Consider the following 19823-nt stretch of genomic DNA (forward strand, 5'->3'; position numbering starts at 1 on the left):
GTGGTTCCAGTGAGCAATCAGCCTTGTTTTTCATACAACTTGGCCCCTAAAATCAAATTAACCACCCCATGTGGTGCTCAAGGAAGAACCAACACCAGTTCCAGGCTGGAGGAAAACCCACTGCACACATCTACAAACAGATGCCGCCCCAGGGGGACTGCCCCCCGAGCCACCAACTGTGCAACACAACCAGAGCTTCAGACGCTCCAGTTTAGCTTGTCTGCATTGTCAGAACAGTGCTGCTCGGTGGAGCCTGGAAAAATAAGCACCAAGTTCTGGTTTTGCTGCAGGCCCTCTAGCCTGTCGAACACCAAGAGTGGACGTGCCGCCTTCCTCGGGAACGGACGTTGTGGGTGAGCTGAACGTCCTGAGGTCACCCAGCTCCCTTTCCTCTGACTCTGTCCACCTTTCTGGTCCCCAAGTTAGCTTTCAAAGCAGGACGAGAACATGCCACATATGTCAATCAGTCCCCTTGACAGTGACAGGACAAGTCTAAGGAAGCTGGGGTGGGCATGTCCTACTGGGGCAGGTCCAAGTTCATCCTGTGCCCCCCTCAGGTCCTGACAGGTAGCAGGTGCTTGGCACGTGTGTGTTCGAGGTATCTGTCCTCATTCGGGGATTCCCTCCCACAGAGCCTCTCTCACCGGCTTCGTTCCCCCCCCCCACCCGTGTCAGGGTGACTTGCTGGCCGATCCCCGGGTCCGCTTCCAGGTGTTGATGTTGCGGCTGCTGCTGTCGTGTTGGCTTGAACACTTCTCCTGACACCTGGTGAAACCCTGGCTCCGCCCCCACTGGGCTCTACCTTTACCAAGAGCTGACTGCTCGTCTCTGCTGTGTTTGGTTTGGAAGTCCGGAAGACGGTGTTTGTGCCGCCCGTGGGGTGCTTGTTCACTTGGACCCAAAAGAGGCCGAAGTGCCCCCTGGGTGTCGGGCGTGTATCTGGATCTGCCGCCCAGTCTGTCTGTCTCTGGGAGCACACCCCCGTCCCACCCTCTGGGTCACCAGGCTCCCACGGGAGACAGCCTGACCTCAAGGGAGCCAGCCACGTGTGTTGCTTGTAGTGTTCAGGGTAAGGGGACTAAGGTTTAAAATTCCTGCCCTAAACGCTCCCAGGTAGCTCACCAGCTTTCCACGCCACCCTTGGTGAGGGCTGAGGGCCACAGGATGGCAAACGTTGGCGCTACGGTCGCTGTTCATTCCCTTGTCTGCCCTTTCTTCCTTCGTTGCACTAGCATCACTTCAGGGCCTGCTAGGGTCCAAGCGGTGCCCAAGAGGTTGCCAGGTCCCTGCCTGAGTGCACCTGACACGCAGTACAGGGCCAGAGTGCATGTGAGAGAAGTACTGGGAAGGAGCAGAAAGGCATCCAGTTCCCTGGGCTCCCAGAAGAGGAGGCTCTGGAGCACCTGCCCACGGAGGGAAAGCGCTGGGCCGTGGGGGCTGCGGGGAGGGGAGGGGGTTGGAGTGACTGATCCGGAGACGAGAGTGCTGCTGGCCGGAGGTGGGTGGCGGAATGAAGGCAGGGCCCGGCAGACTGTGCCGAGAAGTTTGGACTTGACCCCAAGGTCAAAATGAGCCATGGAGCAGGGATTCAAATCCGTGGCCAGGGGCTTCCCTGGGGGTGCAGTGGTTTAGAGTCCGCCTGCCAATGCAGGGGACACGGGTTCAAACCCTGGTCCAGGAAGCTCCCACATGCCACGGAGCAACTAAGCTCATGCACCACAACTACTGAGCCTGCACTCTAGAGCCCGCGAGCCACAGCTACTGAACCTGTGTGCCTAGAGCCTGTGCTCTGCAACAAGAGAAGCCACCGCAGTGAGAAGCCCGTGCACCGCAACGAAGCGTAGCCCCCGCTCGCCGCAACTAGAGAAAGACCATGTGCAGCAACGAAGACCCAATGCAGCCAAAAATAAATAAATAAAATAAATAAAAAAATTTTAAAAATCCGTGGCCAGTAAAGACATGAAAAGATATGATTACTAATCTAGGAAATGCAAATTAAGATCACAGTGAGAGGCCACTGCACACCCACCAGGTTGGAAAACAATTTTTACTACATCACAGCAAGTGTTACTGATGATGCAGAGCAACAGGGACTCTGCTGGGAGTGTCGACTGATGACATTGTTTTGAAAACAATTGGCTATATTGGCTGAATTGAAGAGTTCAGTACCCAATGAAACACGGAAATGTTACTGAATATCCACAGCAGCACTGCTTGTAATAGCAAAAATCTGGAAATAGCCCAAATGTTTACCAACAGAACAGATTCACAAACTGTAGTACAGTCGTGTGGTGGAATATTATACAACGGGAAAAACGAATAACTACAGTTATTTGAGTCAATGTGAACAAACAGTGGTGAGCAAAAGTCACAGAATACATGTGATAACCATTTATTTATGTTCAAAAAAATCCATCTTTTAAGGACGGACACACACACACACACACACACACACACACGGTAAACAGAGCACTTCAACGTGACTGGTGGAGAATTCCCGGCGGTCCAGTGGTTAGGACTTGGCGCTCTCACTGCCGAGGGTGTGTTCAATCCCTGGTCAGGGGACTAAGATCCCACAAGCTGCGTGGCACAGCCAAAAAAATTGTTAAAAATAAAGCTCATTGGGGCTTCCTTGGTGGCGCAGTGGTTGAGAGTCTGCCTGCCGATGCAGGGGACACGGGTTTGTGCCCCGGTCCGGGAAGATCCCACATGCCGTGGAGCAGCTGGGCCCGTGAGCCATGGCCGCTGAGCCTGTGCGTCCGGAGCCTGTGCTCGGCAACGGGAGAGGCCACGACAGTGAGAGGCCTGCGTACTGCAAAAAAAATAAAAATAAAAAAATATCATTGTTTAAAAATAAATAAAGCTCAAAATTAAAAACATGATCAGTGATGTCGAATAACATTCAACAGGGTGGCCCTACATGGCTGCTAATACTATACTCTCTCTAGCTGAGATATATATATATATATACATATGTATGTATACATATATACATGATAGATCAGTATTCTGAGAGAATTCACTGAGTTTAATGCCCCTCACTGCTGCCATCCTCCCTAAAAAAGGAAAAACGTTGGGAGGCTTGCCAACCCTTCTGTTTTAAAGGGGGAATTTTTAAATAATAATTTTATTTATAGATTTTTTTAAAAAAAGATTAGACAAGATAGCATTAATGACAGGAACACCAAGGCCTCTGAGAACACAGGGACAGGTTGCTAATCCATGGGTGGTGGGCACAGCGGCGATCACGACCGGCCGGCTTCCCGCCCCTAAGAACACCCTGGGGGGCTTCCCTGGTGGCGCAGTGGTTGAGAGTCCGCCTGCCGATGCAGGGGACACGGGTTCGTGCCCCAGTCCGGGAGGATCCCACATGCCACGGAGCAGCTGGGCCCGTGAGCCATGGCCGCTGAGCCTGCGCGTCCAGAGCCTGTGCTCCGCAAAGGGAGAGGCCACAGCAGTGAGAGGCCCGCGTACCACCAAAAAAAAAAAAAAAAAAACAACAAACACCCTGGGGTTTCTAGAGCATGAAATTCTTCACCAGCCCCTTCATACACTTGTAAGGTTTAATTCCCTAGTTATTTTAATTGGGTTAATGAGATTGAACGTTGACTGAAATGTCGTGTTGGGTGGATTTACTTATCCTGTATTTTTAAGTAAAATGCCAAGTTGTTGGAAGGGTTCGGAATTTACAGGCAGCACGTTGTCGGCGTGCTGCTCAGAATACTGCATTGTGACGTAGCTTAGAAATTAAAAGGTTCTTATTATACATCCAGTAGCAACTTGAACTGTGAACTCAGCACAGTATTTGTCATAACATATTCATTGGGACAGTTGTTAAGTAACACATTTACACACGCTTGTCTGCCCTAACTTCAGAGAAGGTAGAGGGTGTTTGCAAAGTGTGGAATTTTCCAGTAGCTCATTCACTGCTCAGTTCTACGTAGTAACACACTTGTGCCCCAGTTGATCTGCCTTGAGTGAAAAAATTTAGAACCATATGAAGACAGATGGAACCCGCTCTAACTGTCCCATCCCTGCCCCCCTTTTCCAGATGAAAAAACTGAGACTTAAAGAGACTTGCCCCAAAGTCAGCAGAGGAGGAAAAAAAAGAGGATCAGGGCCTCCCTGGTGGCGCAAGTGGTTAAGAGTCCGCCTGCCGATGCAGGGGATACGGGTTCGTGCCCCGGTCTGGGAGGATCCCATATGCCGCGGAGCGGCTGGGCCCGTGAGCCATGGCCGCTGGGCCTGCGCATCCGGAGCCTGTGCTCCGCAACGGGAGAGGCCACAACAGTGAGAGGCCCACATACCGCAAAAAGGAAAAAAAAAAAAAAAAAAAAAAAAAAAAAAAAAAAAAAAAAGAGGATCAAAGAGGCAGACACCACCTCTCACTGGGCAGGGAAGAGGCAACGATGATCTGGCTCTTAAAGAAGCGGGCATTTTCCAGGCAGGACTAGAAGAGACAGGCAGGGGCAATGGCATAGGTGCAGAGGTGTGGAGGGCAGGAGTCTGGCCAGGGAGGGGAACACTTTATTGCAAGGTTTCGAGGTGAGTGGGGAGCAGGGGGAGAAGCAACAGGATCACCTCGCTGTGGAGGGCCTGGTAGGGACCCCCTCATGGGGAGTCAGTGCCAAAACCGCCGACCCCATTCGTGGCCCGACCAAGCTGCCCACCACCTGGGCCACATGGGCAGAGTCCTAACTGACAGCCAGGTGACCCCTGGCTCAGTGCAGCTGGAAAGGAACTGTCAGCTCTTAGGCCAGCCAGGGACATCACACCTGCTCGTTCCCCCACCCCGTTTCAGCTTCGGACCCACCTCACCTCACTGTGGGGCATCTGAAGATCATCAGCCCCTCTGGGCACCTGTCAGGGCAGCTGGGTCTGCTCTCCCACTGGCTGAACAAGAGGCTGCCCTAGGGTGGGTCTCAGCCTAAAGGCCTCTGCCCTTGTATTGGCCGAGACGGAGAAGGGAACAGGGAGGGTAGAGCTGCCCCCGCCGGCCCCGCTTTAGGGCCACCACCCGGGGATCTCAGGAGATGTCAGGGAGGCTGAGAGGCCCAGGGAGGGCTGGACACACCCCTAACTCCATCTTAAGACTCAGAAGATTCGATTTGAAGTTGGCATTTTTCTATCCTTCGGTCTTTCTTCATGTATGTGGGGTTTTAGTGGTGAAATACATATATATACAAATTATATATAATTTAATACAATATATATGTGTGTGTGTATACATACATATATATTTAATTTTAAAAAGTTGCCTCCTGTTTTCTCACAGTTAGTTTCATTCCTACTCAGTGGAAGGCTGGAAGCTTTGCCACGAACTCTCCAGGGTGAGACTAATGATGGTGATCTAGGGAATTCCCTGGTTGTCCAGTGGTTAGGACTCGGCACTTTCACTGCTGATGGCCCAGGTTCAATCCCTGGTTAGGGAACTAAGATCCCGCAAGACGTGCAGCGTGGCCAAAAAAAAAAAAAGAAATGATGGTGATCTAGACTGCAACTCACATAATTCTCTTTTTCCTAACTTTCCAGTTCATGAGAAATAAAGAAAAATGAAATTCCTAAACATCAAATCCATCTCCAGTTGGAGGCCCCAAACACAACCAATCACCTGGCCAGTAGATGGCACCAAAGGTTAATCTGCCTATGGACAGAGGGTTCCTACCTGGTTCCTTCCAACACTCAGTTGCCCCTTCTGCACAAAGATGGTAGATGGCCACCTGCTCTGTGCCCGGTTGTGAGCTGGGTTTGGGGGATAAAGAGATGAGAAAGACAGAGTCTAATTTCAGTTCGTCCCCGTGGGCTAGAGCTGTGGAAGAGGCACCCAGACAGAAGGAGGGCTGGAGGAGGTGACTGTTGAGCTGAGCTGAGCTCCTACAAGTGTTGCCTGGAAGAGAGAAGGGTGTCCTGGAGGAGGAACTGCCCTGAGGTTCCAGGTGTGTCTGGGAAACAGCTGACAGTGGACAGCAGGGTCGGGGACGGTAGATCAGCGCCAGACCTTAAAGTCTGTGATGATCTCTGTCCAGCGAATGAACGAAAGGGTGACGGGCCCTGCCATCACCATCATCCCCACCAGGGTGTGTTGGATCCCCTGCCCTGGGGTCATTCTGCTGCCCGGGAGGCTGGGAGGGGCCTGAGAAGGGAGGAGGGAGGCTGGAACAAAACCAGAAACCACCACCACGCTTTCACGTTCTGTTCTTCCTCCCTCTGTATCTGACTCTCTGCCATATTCTTCTTAACTCCCAGCTCACCTGATCAGGGTTGGCGGCGGGCTCTGGGTGACGGGTGGGGGTGTCTGCAGCCAGCGTTCCGGGCCTCAGAGCTGAGAGCCCCGAGGTCAGGATGTGGGCTGACATCACAGAGTGAGCGGCTGGAGGAGTGAGGGGCCCAGGAGCAGGATTCTCTGGGCACCTGGGCCTGGGGTTTGAACACCTAGAAAGGACTCTGGCTCGGTGTCTAGGGAGCCCAGGGACATTTCTGCACCGGGAGGTGGGTAGGTGAAACACGAATGCAGACCAGATAAACCCAGGGAGAGGCAGCTGAAGGCGACCAGGTGACTAGGATGTGGGGAAGAGCTCCCGCAGACCTGGCAGCTGTCAGAATGCGGGGCTGAGGGAGAAGCCAACGATGACTCAGAGGCTGGACGGTGAGTTCAAGGGAAGGTGGCAGTGCTTCTGGGAAGCAGTCTGCGTTCCTGCCCAGGACCACGGGTTCCTTTAGGACCCGAGGACAGGCCAGCACTCGTAAGCGTGTTTATGGTCCATCTCCCCGCCCCCCACTAGAATGTAAGCTCCTGAAGCTGTGGCCCGGGCCAGGATTCTCCAGCTCCGTGTGCCTTGCCCGGGGGCGCAGCACACACCTGTCCTCTGCCTGACTCGGGGCAGGCTCGGGAGGGAGACCAGGAGGGCTGGGCGTGGGACAGGGAGGGAGAGGCCCCCACCTCTCTCCTCGGCCATACCCCACACGCGCACGCGAATGCGTGCAGCCCCTGACCCCAGCCCCCTCTCTCACCCCCTCCCAGCTCCACGGCTGCACCGAGACTGTGGTCTTCAGGAAGTCGTGCTCCTGTCCACACACGTCCACTTCCCTCCCACCTGGTCGGCCCTTCTGCCGTGTGCTTGCTCACGTCCCCAGCGTCCCGTTTACTGGACGCCCATCCTCTTGGATGTCTCACAGATGTTTGCGCCCAGCATGGTGACACCGAGCGGGTCACCTGCCGCCCCATGCTGACTGCAGCCCCCACCCCCCCCAACACACACACACAGGACGCCGCGGGGCTCCTTCACGTCACCCAGGCTGTCACCTCGCGCTCCTGGTCTCTCCCACGCTTGCCCCTTCTCCACCCACCAGGTCTGCAGGTACAGGCCCTCCTTGGGACTCACTGGTCCAGACCTTCATCTGCACCGTGGTCGGAGTGGACACAGGTCTGACCGGGCCCCGGGGAAGGCCTCTGATCCCTGCCATGGTCCTCGGGCCACATTTCGAGTCCCCTGGCTCAGGGCACTGCACGATGCGCCACCCCCTGCCTCAGGCTGCTCTGTGTCTCCCTCCCCCATCACACGGAAGGGCTCTTCCCACGGCCACTTGCTTTTCCGCCTTGCCCTCTCCCTCTTCCCCACGGACTCCTAGTAATCCTTCTAGATTTCGCTTTTGCAAGCACTGTTCCCTCTCCTTCTCCTGGGTGCCCCCCTAGCCCAGCGGCTAACGCCCGCCCTCCTCAGCTCTCAGGGAAGCCTCCGGTGGGGCCCACACCCTGCCAGCACGCGGCATCTTATAAATCCATGGGTCAACGTGGTGCTGGCTGCACGTGTGCCTCTACCACGAGGGCAGCGACCCAATTTCCGCCCAGTGTGTCCCAGGGCTTGGACACGGGCTTTCAGTAGATAGGCTTAAATGAATGGTGCTCCTTAAACAAGACACCATTTCCTCTATCGAAACTGGCAAACAAGTTTTTTCCGGCCACACTCAGTGCTGACAACGGTGGGACGGCAGGGGGAGGGAGTGTTCGCCATCCCCTCTTCTGGTGACAGCATGTCAGGAAGCAACCTGCCCCCTCCCAGACTTCCAGGAGAGGCTGCCCCACGTGGGCTTTGAAGGATGGGTTAAAATTTGCCAGAAGAAATAAAATTTTGGTACCAAAGTATCCCCAATTTTATAGTCAACAGGAAAACCGGTTTGCTCTGTGGAAATCTACCTTAGAGCTGACTCTAAAACACATATGGCCAGAAACAGAGGGCTGGCCCCCTTCCCTTGCTCGCAGCATTCATCACCGCCTTTGGGGCTCTACTCACAGCCCTCCCTTCCCTCTCAGGCTTGAGCCCAAACCCAGCAGATGGTCACGAGCGCAGGACAGCATCCTGGTGCTTCTGTGGCTGCCAGTACAAGTCACCCTGTCTCCCTGCTCTCCATCAAGGGAACAACAGTGCCCCCATCCTCTGAGCACTCACTGCGTGCCAGGCACTAAGGTTTCCTGCGGATTAGCTCGGGGCATCCTCCCACATCCCTGTTGTAGAGATGAGACGACCTAAGCACAGAGAGGTTGCATAGCGTGCTCAAAGTCACACAGCCAACTGCAGACTGTGCTATAACAGACATCCTGCTCCAAGTCAACTGTACCTATTTCCAAAGTATGGATTTTCCAATATAGTTACAATTTGATCGTAAACACTTCTCCAAGGTCATTGCTACACATCAATTTTTTTAAAAACAGCTTTATGAGATATAATTGACATGGAATAAAATGCACGTTTAAAGTACAATTTGATATGCTTTGAGATAGGGAAACACCTGTGAAATCACTCCTGCAATCGAGATAGTGATCAGATTCATCACCTAAAGTTTCCTCATACCAAGGGACTTCCCCGGTAGCCCAGTGGCTAAGACTCCGTGCTCCAGATGCAGGGCACCTGGGTTCAATCCTGGTCAGGGAACTAGATCCCACATGCTGCAACTAAAAGTTTCCTCGTGCCGAATCCCTCCTTCCTGCTCCTGTCGGCCCCACTCAGCCAGGCAACCACTGATCCGCTGTCACTACAGTTTGCATTTCCTAAAATTTTATGTAAACGACTGGCATCTTTCCCTCAGCATAATTATTTTGCGTAGAGAACATTTACCAAGATAGACCATAATCTGGGCCATAAACCAATAAATTAAAGGATTCAAATCATGCAAACTATGTTCTCTAACCACAGTGGAATTAAATACTAGAAATCAATAACGAGGGCTTCCCTGGTGGCACAATGGTTAGGAATCCACCTGCCAGTGCAGGGGACACGGGTTCGAGCCCTGGTCTGGGAAGATCCCACTTGCCGTGGAGCAACTAAGACCGTGCGCCACAACTACTGAGCCTGCACTCTAGAGCCCGCGAGCCACGACTACTGAGCCCATGTACCGCAACTACTGAAGCCCTAGAGCCCATGCTCCACAACAAGGGAAGCCACCGCAGTGAGCAGCCCTCACAGCACAACGAAAAGTAGCCCCCACTTGCCGCAATTAGAGAAAGCCTGTGTACAGAAACAAAGACCTAACACAACCAAAAAAAAAAAAAAATCAGTAACAAAAAAGACATCTGGAAGACCTCCAAATATTTGGAAACTAACATATTTATAAATTACCCATGGGTCAAAGAAGAAATCAAAAGGAAAATCAGAAAATTATTTATTTACTTTAATAAACATGTATACAGCAGTTACTGTGTGCCAGGCCCTGTCTTGGGCCATTTCCAAAAACAGAATGTGCTAATTTAGCCCTTATAACAACCCTATGAGGAAGACACTTTCATACCCATTTTTTTGACGCTGAACCCAAGGCACAGAGGGAGTAGTGACTTGCCTGGGTCACACAGATAGGCAGTGGCAGAGCTGGGATTTGAATCTGGGACACCTGCATCCAGGGTCCGTGCCTTGTGTCCCACTTTATCAATGGAGGGACACTGAAAGGTTTCAAATGGTAGAGAAAAATGGTCAGATTCCTGACAGCAAGATCACCTTGGGATGAGTTCAACAAATATTTAGGAGCTAAATCTGCAGGACTTGGAGATGTATTAGAATAGTGTTGAGAAAGCAGGAGACGGCTGGGTGCAAAAGGAAGAAGTGAGAGTGGAGGGCAGGGTTGGAGGGCTCAGCAGTGCCCATGCCAGGAGGGAAGGGGCCCCACATCCTGAGGACCTATTTCCATCAGGGGATGGGCGGGGCCTGGTAGAAAGGAAGATGGGGGTGTACAGGGGTCCCTAAGGAAATTCTTGCGGAAGGTCCACTAGAACACTGAGAGGGAATGGTGTTTCAGGTGGAAGGAAGGGTGTATGCACGGCGCTGTGGGGGCAGCTTGTGGAGTGAGGTTTAAAAGGAGAGCGACGGGGAGCACAGTGGGAACCGAGCACCGGTGGGCGGCAGGGGCACCCGCGAGGCCTGGCAGGCCTGGGTAAGGAGCTGTCTTTCTCTCTGGAGTGACGGGGTGTCAGCCAGTGCCTGGGGAGTGTGTGCAGGAGGGCTGACGGGGCCAGATCTGGGCTCTCATAGCTCGCCCCAGCTACAGAGTGGAGACACCCCAGAGCAGAGGCAGGAAGCAGTCTGGCGGCTACGGAGGGCTTCCAGGTGAGCGGCTTCCAAGCACTGGGGGAGGGGTGGGGGACGAGGCTGGAGGCAAGTGGACGGACTCAAGAGGTATCTAGGAGATAGAAGTGGCAGGGACCACGCCAGGTCCCCTGCGGGGATGCCTGGTGTTCTAGAAGGTGGTGGGATAGTCATCTGGCTAGTGAGCCCTGGAAGAAAGCCAGGTAGGTGGGGGAAGTGAGGTCAGCACCCGGGTCTGGAGCTGGAAGAGGGCCAGCGAAAGGCCCGGGGGAGAGGACGAGTCTGAAGAGCGGGCAGAGAAGGAGCAGTGGGGGAGAGGGAGACCCCAGCGTGCTGCTGGTGTAACCAAGCGGAGGGGTCGGGAGGGCACCGGCGGTTGGTGTGGAACCGGTCCCAGGCGTCTGGAGGGACAAGACCAAAACGATCCTTGTACTCAGCGACTGAGGTCGGCAGGCAGGCAGGGGAGAGCCGGAGCGCAAGAGGATTTGGAAGAAGGGTGTTAAGGCTGGAGCTTGCTGGGAAACCCTGGCTCCCCAAGCGGCCTCTGGAGGGGAGGGGAGAAAGCTCCAGAAACCGAGAATTTCACAGCCGGGGCTTTGAACGGCTCATCTACAAGAAATCTTACACCTCCCGGGCAGTGGCCCGAGTGGAGTGCAAAGAAGCGGACCAGGCCTCCGAGTCAGGAGAACAGGAGGGCGGCTGCCGGGCTACAGGAGGGGAGCCCTTGCGCAGCTGACAGTGGCAGTGGCGACAACGAAACTTCAGCGCTACCACCCCATCTCCCCTCCCCTGCTCCCTCTCCTCTTCCTCCCCCCTGCCCGCCCCCAGCCCAGGCCGCAGGGAAAACCCGGGCCACCGGGAGCTTCCACACACAGCTGGGGCCAGAAACACGTTTTACAACGCACCCCTACGAATGCTAACAACCCCCATCTACCCTCACCACGTGGCTGGTAGTTTCCAGTCTATTTTGCCTGTTTTAACGCTAGTCAGGACGCCCTGCGTCGATTTCACTGCCTCCTGAAGGGTCTCCAGCCCCAGCGGAGAACCCTGTTGCTGGAAAAGCTAGGTTTCTCTGTAGACTAGGAACTGGAGAGAGTCGTCAGCCAAGTTTGTTTACAACCTAAGGAGCTTCCAGATTGTTCCGGGGTGGGGGCGGCAATGGTGGGAGGAGCTAGAGACAAAGGAGCCGGGAGGAGGGGGAGGGTTTACCGGGAGAGGCCTGGGCGGGGCAGGGGTGTGCTGCCGGGTGAGCCTCGGTTTCCTCAACGGTGAACACCCCTCCGCCCCCGCTTATTGACCTGGGTGAAGCCCAAAGACGCCACCCCGCCTCCAAAATTCTTCCGTGATCTGGCACTAAACACTTTTGGAATTCCCATTTAGAAATCGGTTTTTAAAGCAAGTTAATCACCCAAACCATGAATTACATACTTCGTATGGAAACCTCAAACTACACATAAGAATAAGTAAAAGAGATGAGCTTTACAAAATCATGATGATGCGCGTAGCTGGGTCAGCTTGCATGGTCACCACGTCCCGGAATTCCAGACTAGGGCCCGCAACGCGTTGAAGGATACGGTTTTAAAACAAACCCAAAGTAGGTACAAGTCCCCAAGGGACTGAGCAAGAGCTGGGAGAATTCCGTATTTTGTGTCCGTTTCAACATTTCTTCCTGGGCACAGCGGGGCCTAAGGACAGGACCAGTCCCCAAATCCGAGCGGCGGCCTGCCTTGAGGTGGGGTCTATAGCGATGAGTGGGGAACCCCTCGTTCCCCATCCCACCTCAGCTTCAGAAACAGCCGCACGGGAGCCCCACGAGTCCCCTTTGCTCCCCATGTACATACGCGGGTCACCCCTCGCTCACACATCTCTGCACCCCACACCCAGGCCGCAGCCCCGGGCCTCTGCATAACGAGGCTCTGGGAGGCACCTGTTGCCAGAATTCCTGTACCCTGAACCCATAATCGCTGCCCCCGGCAAAAAAGTGCGCCCCGTACCTCCCGACCCGGCCCTAGACGCCCAATCGCTGCCCAGGGCCCCCAAACCCCTAACCGTGGCTCTGAGCCTCTGATCAGTGCGCCGGGCGTATACATGTGACACGGGACCGGACCCCTCACCCCTGCTTCGATTTCCTACATGCGGCCTCAAGGCCCCAAACCTGGCCCAGGGCCCCCAGTCTCGGGCACTAACGGTGGAGGAGCCGAAGCTTCCACAACCTGGGGACACGTTTTAACCACCGAGTTTACTTTTCTGCACTTCACGGAGCCGCGAGCACGGGCACTCAGTCCCCGGTCGCACTCCCCGCGGCCTGGACAGGCGTGGCGGTTCACCAGGGCGGCCTTTGGGCCGACGCGCGCCGAGCAGGGGTCGTGGGGCCGAGGCCGCCGGCGCGCAGAACGCAGCGAGCTCCAGGGAAGGGCTGAGGGTGATGACCCGGAAGGCGCGAGACCTTCCCGAGAGCTCCGCGCCGCGCAGGCGCCCTGCGGGCCGCGCGGGCGCGCGCGGCACGGCCGTTGGGGGCGGGGCGCGAGGGCGTGGGGCCGCGCGGGCCCTGGGTAGGGGCGGGCGGCGTCCAGGGCGCAGGCGCAGGCGCAGGCGCAGGCGCGCGGCCGCGGCGGCGGTTGGGGAGGGTTCTTCCGGAAGGTTCGGGAGGCTTCTGGAAAAGGCGCCGCGCGCTGGGCGGGCTCGCCTCTATATAAGGGAGGCGCGGGGGCGGCGCGCCAGTTGCTTCTGCGTCCTGGTGCTGCGTTGCCGCGGAGCGTTTGCGGTCCTTTAGCCGAGGTGAGGGGGCGGCGGGAGGGGCTCCGGGGGGGCTCCGCGTGAGGGGGGCTCCGAGGGAGGCGGCTCCACCGTTGGGGGGCTCCACGGGGACCCGGGGCCGGGCGGGAGACGGCGGCGGGTGCACCCCCCTCCGCCGGGGCCCCTCGGCAGGCGGTGCCGGGGCGGCCGTGGCGTCTCGCAGGCCTCGGGCCTGCTGCGGTTTTTCCTCCCCTCCCCCCTGCGGGAGCGGGCGGGCCTGCGGGCTCCGCGGAAGCGGGGGCGGGAGCCGCGGGGGCCTGCGTTCTGCGCCTTGGGAGGAGTCTCCGGGCCCGGTTCCCGGCCGGGGTGGGGGGTGGGGGGTGGGGGGCGGCGGCGTCATGGCGGAGTCGCGCGGGAGCGGCGCCCGTGCGGCCGGCGTGGGCTGCGGCGGCTCTGGGGCCTCGGAATGAGGTCATCCCTTTGTCAGCCGGCGCCTCGTGCGCGCACCGGCGTCCGAAGCGGGCGCGGGACGTGGCGGGACCCCGTCCGGCGGCCTCACTGGCTCCGTGTCCTCTCCAGATGCCCGAGGAAACCCAAACCCAAGACCAGCCGATGGAGGAGGAGGAGGTGGAGACGTTCGCCTTCCAGGCGGAAATTGCCCAGTTGATGTCGCTGATCATCAACACATTCTACTCGAATAAAGAGATCTTTTTGAGGGAGCTTATTTCAAATTCGTCCGATGTAAGTCTTTCAATGTAGAATTTGGATTTAGTTTCGGTGTAAAATTTACCATTTAGGGGCCTTGTGCGTAATCTTCTGTGTTTTTTTTAATAGGCTCTGGACAAGATCAGGTATGAGAGCTTGACAGACCCCAGTAAACTAGATTCTGGGAAAGAGCTGCATATTAACCTCATTCCGAACAAGCAAGATCGCACGCTCACTATTGTGGACACCGGGATTGGAATGACCAAGGCCGATTTGATCAACAATCTTGGTACCATTGCCAAGTCTGGGACCAAGGCGTTCATGGAGGCTTTGCAGGCTGGTGCAGATATTTCTATGATTGGCCAGTTTGGCGTCGGGTTTTATTCGGCCTATCTGGTGGCCGAGAAAGTGACCGTGATCACCAAGCATAACGACGATGAGCAGTATGCCTGGGAGTCTTCTGCAGGAGGGTCCTTCACAGTGAGGACTGACACAGGTGGGCATCCGAGAGCGCACCTTGCTGGGTCAGTCGTTCGTGGGGGCAGTGGGCCCCTGAAGGTGCTGTGAAGTGTGTGTGTTTTTTAAAAAAAAACTTGTGTTTTCCTGAAGTGGGATAGCCTGTTCTTGCTTAACTGCTCTGGGAGTCTTTCCGTTTGCAGTAAGGGTAAAGCCGTGCTTCACAGACGTTAAAATGACTGCTAGGAGAGCTAAATTGACAGTATGTTCCTGAACCTTGATTAGGCCATTGAGATTGAAATTGAGCTCGATTTTCCATTTCCTTTTCAGGAGAACCTATGGGTCGTGGAACAAAAGTTATTCTGCATCTTAAAGAAGACCAAACTGAGTACTTAGAGGAACGGAGAATAAAAGAGATTGTGAAGAAGCACTCGCAGTTTATCGGCTATCCCATCACTCTTTTTGTGAGTGTCTGTTTTTCACGTAGGTAACCAGAGCGACTGAATTGAAATCTTTCGTCCTTAGGGCCCTTGATAAAAGAAGAGGAGTTCTGAACGTGCAGTGTTTACTGGGCTGGTGGGTGGAGCTCTGTCTTACTCTGTCCAGGCACCCAGGGCTGTTGAGATAACATCAGAAGCTGATGGGTAGCTTCCTGGCTACTTACTGTTTTGAGTTGGTTTTGGGTGTAAGTGCCTCAGCGCTGTTCAGCTTATTTTCTTAGTTCTGGGATGGAGAGGTGATTTACTTACGTCTTTTGAAGGTGGAGAAGGAACGTGATAAAGAAGTCAGTGACGACGAGGCAGAAGAAAAGGAAGACAAAGAAGAAGAAAAGGAAAAAGAAGACAAGGAGTCTGAGGACAAACCTGAGATAGAAGATGTTGGCTCTGAGGAAGAGGAGGAAGAAAAGAAGGATGGTGACAAGAAGAAGAAGAAGAAAATCAAGGAGAAGTACATCGACCAGGAAGAACTGAACAAGACGAAGCCTATTTGGACCAGAAACCCGGACGACATTAGTAACGAGGAGTACGGAGAGTTCTACAAGAGCTTGACCAACGACTGGGAGGATCACCTGGCGGTGAAGGTGAGCGCCGGGGGCGTCAAAGCCGGGGCCTCTGCAGGCGCTGTGCCTCAGACCGTTAAATTTGAGGGTGGTCTCTGGCAGCTTTCTCTTGCCCACTGCCCCGTCCTTCTCCCGAAGTCTTGAAGTTAGGTAACTGCAAGTGTTTGGCTCTGGGGGTTAAGAGGTACCTGTTGGTGAAAGTTGATTGCACCGTCTTGATCTTGGCTGTGTTTTGTTACAGCATTTTTCAGTTGAAGGACAGCTGGAATTCAGAGCTCTTCTTTTTGTCCCAAGACGTGCTCCCTTTGACCTGTTCGAAAACAGAAAGAAAAAGAACAACATTAAGTTGTATGTTCGCAGAGTTTTCATCATGGACAACTGCGAGGAGCTGATCCCCGAGTATCTGAGTAAGTGCGGTTGGGTGGGAAGAGCGGCCGCCGTCACCGGTCAGAGCAGTTCAGCCGATCGACTCCCGGTTTTTAAAGGGGAAAAAGTCGTTCGTCTGTGGTTTTTCAGGTTTACGTTTTTGTCAGATTTTGTCTTTGGAGTGACCTTGAGCGCATTTGGTCTGTTTTTTCAGACTTCATCAGAGGCGTGGTGGACTCGGAGGATCTCCCTTTAAACATTTCCCGTGAGATGCTGCAACAAAGCAAAATTTTGAAAGTTATTAGGAAGAATTTGGTCAAAAAATGCTTAGAACTCTTCACTGAACTGGCAGAAGATAAAGAGAACTACAAGAAGTTTTATGAGCAGTTCTCTAAAAACATTAAGGTTAGTTATAAACACACTTAACCATTAGGACTAGTAATCAAACTGGCTTCTCATTTTATTTTTATTTTTATTATTTATTTATTTATTTATTTATTTTTGTGGTACGCGGGCCTCTCCCTGTTGTGGCCTCCCTCGTTGCGGAGCACAGGCTCCGGTCGCACAGGCTCAGCGGCCAAGGCTCACGGGCCCACCCGCTCCGCGGCATGTGGGATCTTCCTGGACCGGGACACGAACCCGTGTCCCCTGCATCGGTAGGCGGACTCTGAACCACTGTGCCACCAGGGATGGCTTGTCATTTTAAATGATTTTTTAATGCAGAGAAAGTCTTCCTAAAGCTCACCTATTTTTCAGCTTGGAATACATGAAGATTCTCAAAATCGAAAGAAACTTTCAGAGCTGTTGAGGTACTACACTTCTGCTTCTGGTGATGAGATGGTTTCCCTCAAGGACTACTGCACAAGAATGAAGGAGAACCAGAAACACATCTATTACATCACAGGTAATGGGCAATAAATGTTAGTCGTATCTTTGTGCTTGTGATTCCATAGGAACAGTTGGGTGTGTTTTCTACCCATGTGGTGTTAACATATAAATTAGTAGGGGTTAATTTAGGCAATGTAGTGTGAGCCTAGCCCATGTCTGTGTTTAGAACAGACTACATAGGAAGAAACAAAAGGAAATGAAACTGCTTCCTGTTACGGATCTAAAACTTTTTCACATATCAGGTGAGACTAAGGACCAGGTAGCTAACTCTGCCTTTGTGGAACGTCTTCGGAAGCACGGCTTGGAAGTGATCTACATGATCGAGCCTATTGATGAGTATTGTGTGCAGCAGCTGAAGGAGTTTGAGGGGAAGACCTTAGTGTCAGTCACCAAAGAGGGCCTGGAACTTCCAGAGGACGAAGAAGAGAAAAAGAAACAGGAAGAAAAAAAGACAAAGTTTGAAAACCTCTGCAAAATCATGAAGGACATCTTGGAGAAGAAAGTTGAAAAGGTGTGTGAATACAGTCTTCTCACCTACATTTAAAAGGAGTGTCAGGTGTTTTTCAAACTGAAGTTTTCTTAACTTACTAATAGAAAACTTTAGCATTTCCATTTAGTGATGGATATAGATCTCAAGATCCTTAAAAGACTTCACAAGTGTAAGAGAACTCAAAGGAAGAAAATGTCAGGTATCTGAGTTTGCAAATAGTGTTTCTGATTCGTCAATACTGAAGTTCTTTAAATGTTCATAATAAAGCTGACAACAAGTATTTACAAGTTAGAATATGAAATCTTCTTAGGCCTAGTTATCACTGTGTTTTGATTATAGGTGGTCGTGTCTAACCGATTGGTGACATCCCCGTGCTGCATTGTCACAAGCACGTATGGCTGGACAGCAAATATGGAAAGGATCATGAAGGCTCAGGCGCTGAGAGACAACTCAACGATGGGTTACATGGCAGCGAAGAAGCACCTGGAGATAAACCCTGACCATTCCATCATTGAGACCTTGCGGCAGAAGGCAGAGGCTGACAAGAATGACAAGTCTGTGAAGGATCTGGTCATCCTGCTGTACGAAACGGCTCTCCTGTCTTCTGGCTTCAGTCTGGAGGATCCCCAGACACATGCTAACAGGATCTATAGGATGATCAAACTTGGTCTTGGTAAGCCTTGTGCAAATACCACGTGTCAGTACTATTGGGGGAAAAGCTTAAACACATGACTGTTGAAAAGGGTAACATAACTTTCAGCAATTTGAACAAAGTTGGGCTGTCCCATTCAGTTTGGGAAACCCTAAGTCACGTGAGTTAAAGAGGTGTCTTTTTGATTAAAGAGGCCTTTTGATTGTACAGGATAAAAAATGAAACAGGGTCATATACCCTGTAATTGCTCAGCCTTGGAAGGTGGGTATGAACTGGCAGTGTTGGGATAGTTAGGTGGTTTTAGGAAATCTAATCTGTGGTGTTTATTTCCAAAAAGGTATTGATGAAGATGACCCCACTGCTGATGATAGCAGTGCTGCTGTAACGGAGGAGATGCCGCCCCTCGAAGGAGATGATGACACGTCCCGCATGGAAGAAGTAGACTGAGCTCTGCCTGAGGAATACGTAGCCGCGTGTTCAACACTCTTGTTTTCAGTTCTTCTGATAATGTTTTCGAGTATTTCTTTATTTTTGTTAACATTTAAAAACCTGTATGGCATGACAACTACTTAAGGGGAGGATAAGATTTCTTTCTACTAAGTGTGATACTGTGATAATTTAGGCACTAAAAGCAGAGCTAGTTTTTTTCTAGTTTCATGTTGGCTTATTTTATAGCGTTTGTTGTAAGGTGTATGTAACCTACATTAACTTCATGGTCTGAAGTGTTCAGCTATCAAGCGGATTCTTTAGTAGACCAAATCTTCTGTCACTGAAGTGTTCTGAAGTATATACCTTGATGTTTAAAAGAAAATACTTCTTAAAGCAACTTTCATCTTCTGGGATTTACTTTTTAAACCTTCCATCGCCTGTGTTGACTGCATGTGCCAGGCCCCTAGGAATTAGTATGAGTATGTTCAACTGAACCAAAACCAACTTGATGGGAGTTACTGTCCATACATAGGGTTTGTTTTCCACAGAAAAGTGTTGTTGAGAGTAGCAGAATTATAAGCCTACCTAGGCATGTTGTAAAGCTGTTTGAAAAGTGACTCGGAGCAAGTTTTGTGAATGGAGACATAGTGCTCGAGTCACATTCTGCTTTAAAAGTTGTAACAAATACAGATAAATTAAAAAGAACTTACGTGAAAATGTCTTATTTGGGGGGTGGGTATAGGTGACGGGATGGTCCCAGAATGTAAAATGTTAGGTGTGCACACTTACCTACGAGGAGTCAAGGGAATAGATGATCGGTGTGGACTGCCGGAGTCTTACTGCTGTGATCTTCCAGGGCACACTCACGTGGCAGGTGGGGGGTGAGCATACATTCTCGTGATGTGTTTTTTTGGGGATTTTTGTTTTTTGGTTTTTTTTTTGGCTGTGCAGCATGCAGGATCTTAGGTGGTATCTTAGTTCCCTGACCAGGGATTGAACCCACGTCCCCTGCAGTGGAAGCTTGGAGTCTTAACTACTGGACGACCAGGGAATTCCCAGAGCATATATCCTTAAAAGACACAGATGAGAACAGGTGAATCTGACACTATGTGTTAAATTTCCTAATACCATTCTCCCGTAGGATTTTCATGTCCAAACTGTGCTTTGACGGTATTTGTGAAACGTATCTGATGCTCTAATTATCGTCTCTGAACTACCTCGGCCTTAGGAATGTCTGGAAGTTGTTCACCACGCGTACTTAATGAGTGCCGTTCCACCTGAAACCGCCTCTGCTCCGGGGTCTCCGGTTCCTTATTGTGCGTCAGGCAAGGTGGCTGTAGAGAAGGTGCCGCTGGCTGTGAGCAGCAGTTGGAGAGGCATGAGCTGTGGGAAAGTTGTTGGTAGCAGCTCTGTACAGGATCTGCATCCCGAGCCTAAGACCCCGTGAAGGGTGACCGTGATGAATAGGGG

General features: G+C 52.6%; 2 protein-coding genes across 2 annotated transcripts; one reads left to right on the forward strand and one right to left on the reverse strand.

Annotated features, from left to right (window-relative positions):
• Positions 1-12894: 12894 nt before the first annotated feature.
• Positions 12895-13707, reverse strand: LOC132487732 (proline-rich protein 2-like). The gene has a single exon (XM_060095481.1). It carries the CDS (start codon positions 13705-13707, stop codon positions 12895-12897), a length of 813 nt encoding a protein of 270 aa, XP_059951464.1.
• On the forward strand, positions 13226-19058 carry HSP90AA1 (heat shock protein 90 alpha family class A member 1). Its single transcript, XM_060095623.1, has 11 exons — positions 13226-13349; positions 13887-14048; positions 14142-14508; positions 14799-14932; positions 15229-15549; positions 15770-15935; positions 16109-16299; positions 16651-16798; positions 17025-17293; positions 17612-17945; positions 18262-19058. The coding sequence occupies exons 2-11, from the start codon at positions 13887-13889 to the stop codon at positions 18369-18371; spliced, it is 2202 nt and encodes a 733-aa protein (XP_059951606.1). The 5' UTR covers positions 13226-13349; the 3' UTR covers positions 18372-19058.
• The last annotated feature ends 765 nt before the right edge of the window (positions 19059-19823 follow it).

The sequence above is a fragment of the Mesoplodon densirostris genome, chromosome 4 (genome assembly GCF_025265405.1).
Source record: "Mesoplodon densirostris isolate mMesDen1 chromosome 4, mMesDen1 primary haplotype, whole genome shotgun sequence".
Classification (NCBI taxonomy): domain Eukaryota; kingdom Metazoa; phylum Chordata; class Mammalia; order Artiodactyla; family Ziphiidae; genus Mesoplodon; species Mesoplodon densirostris.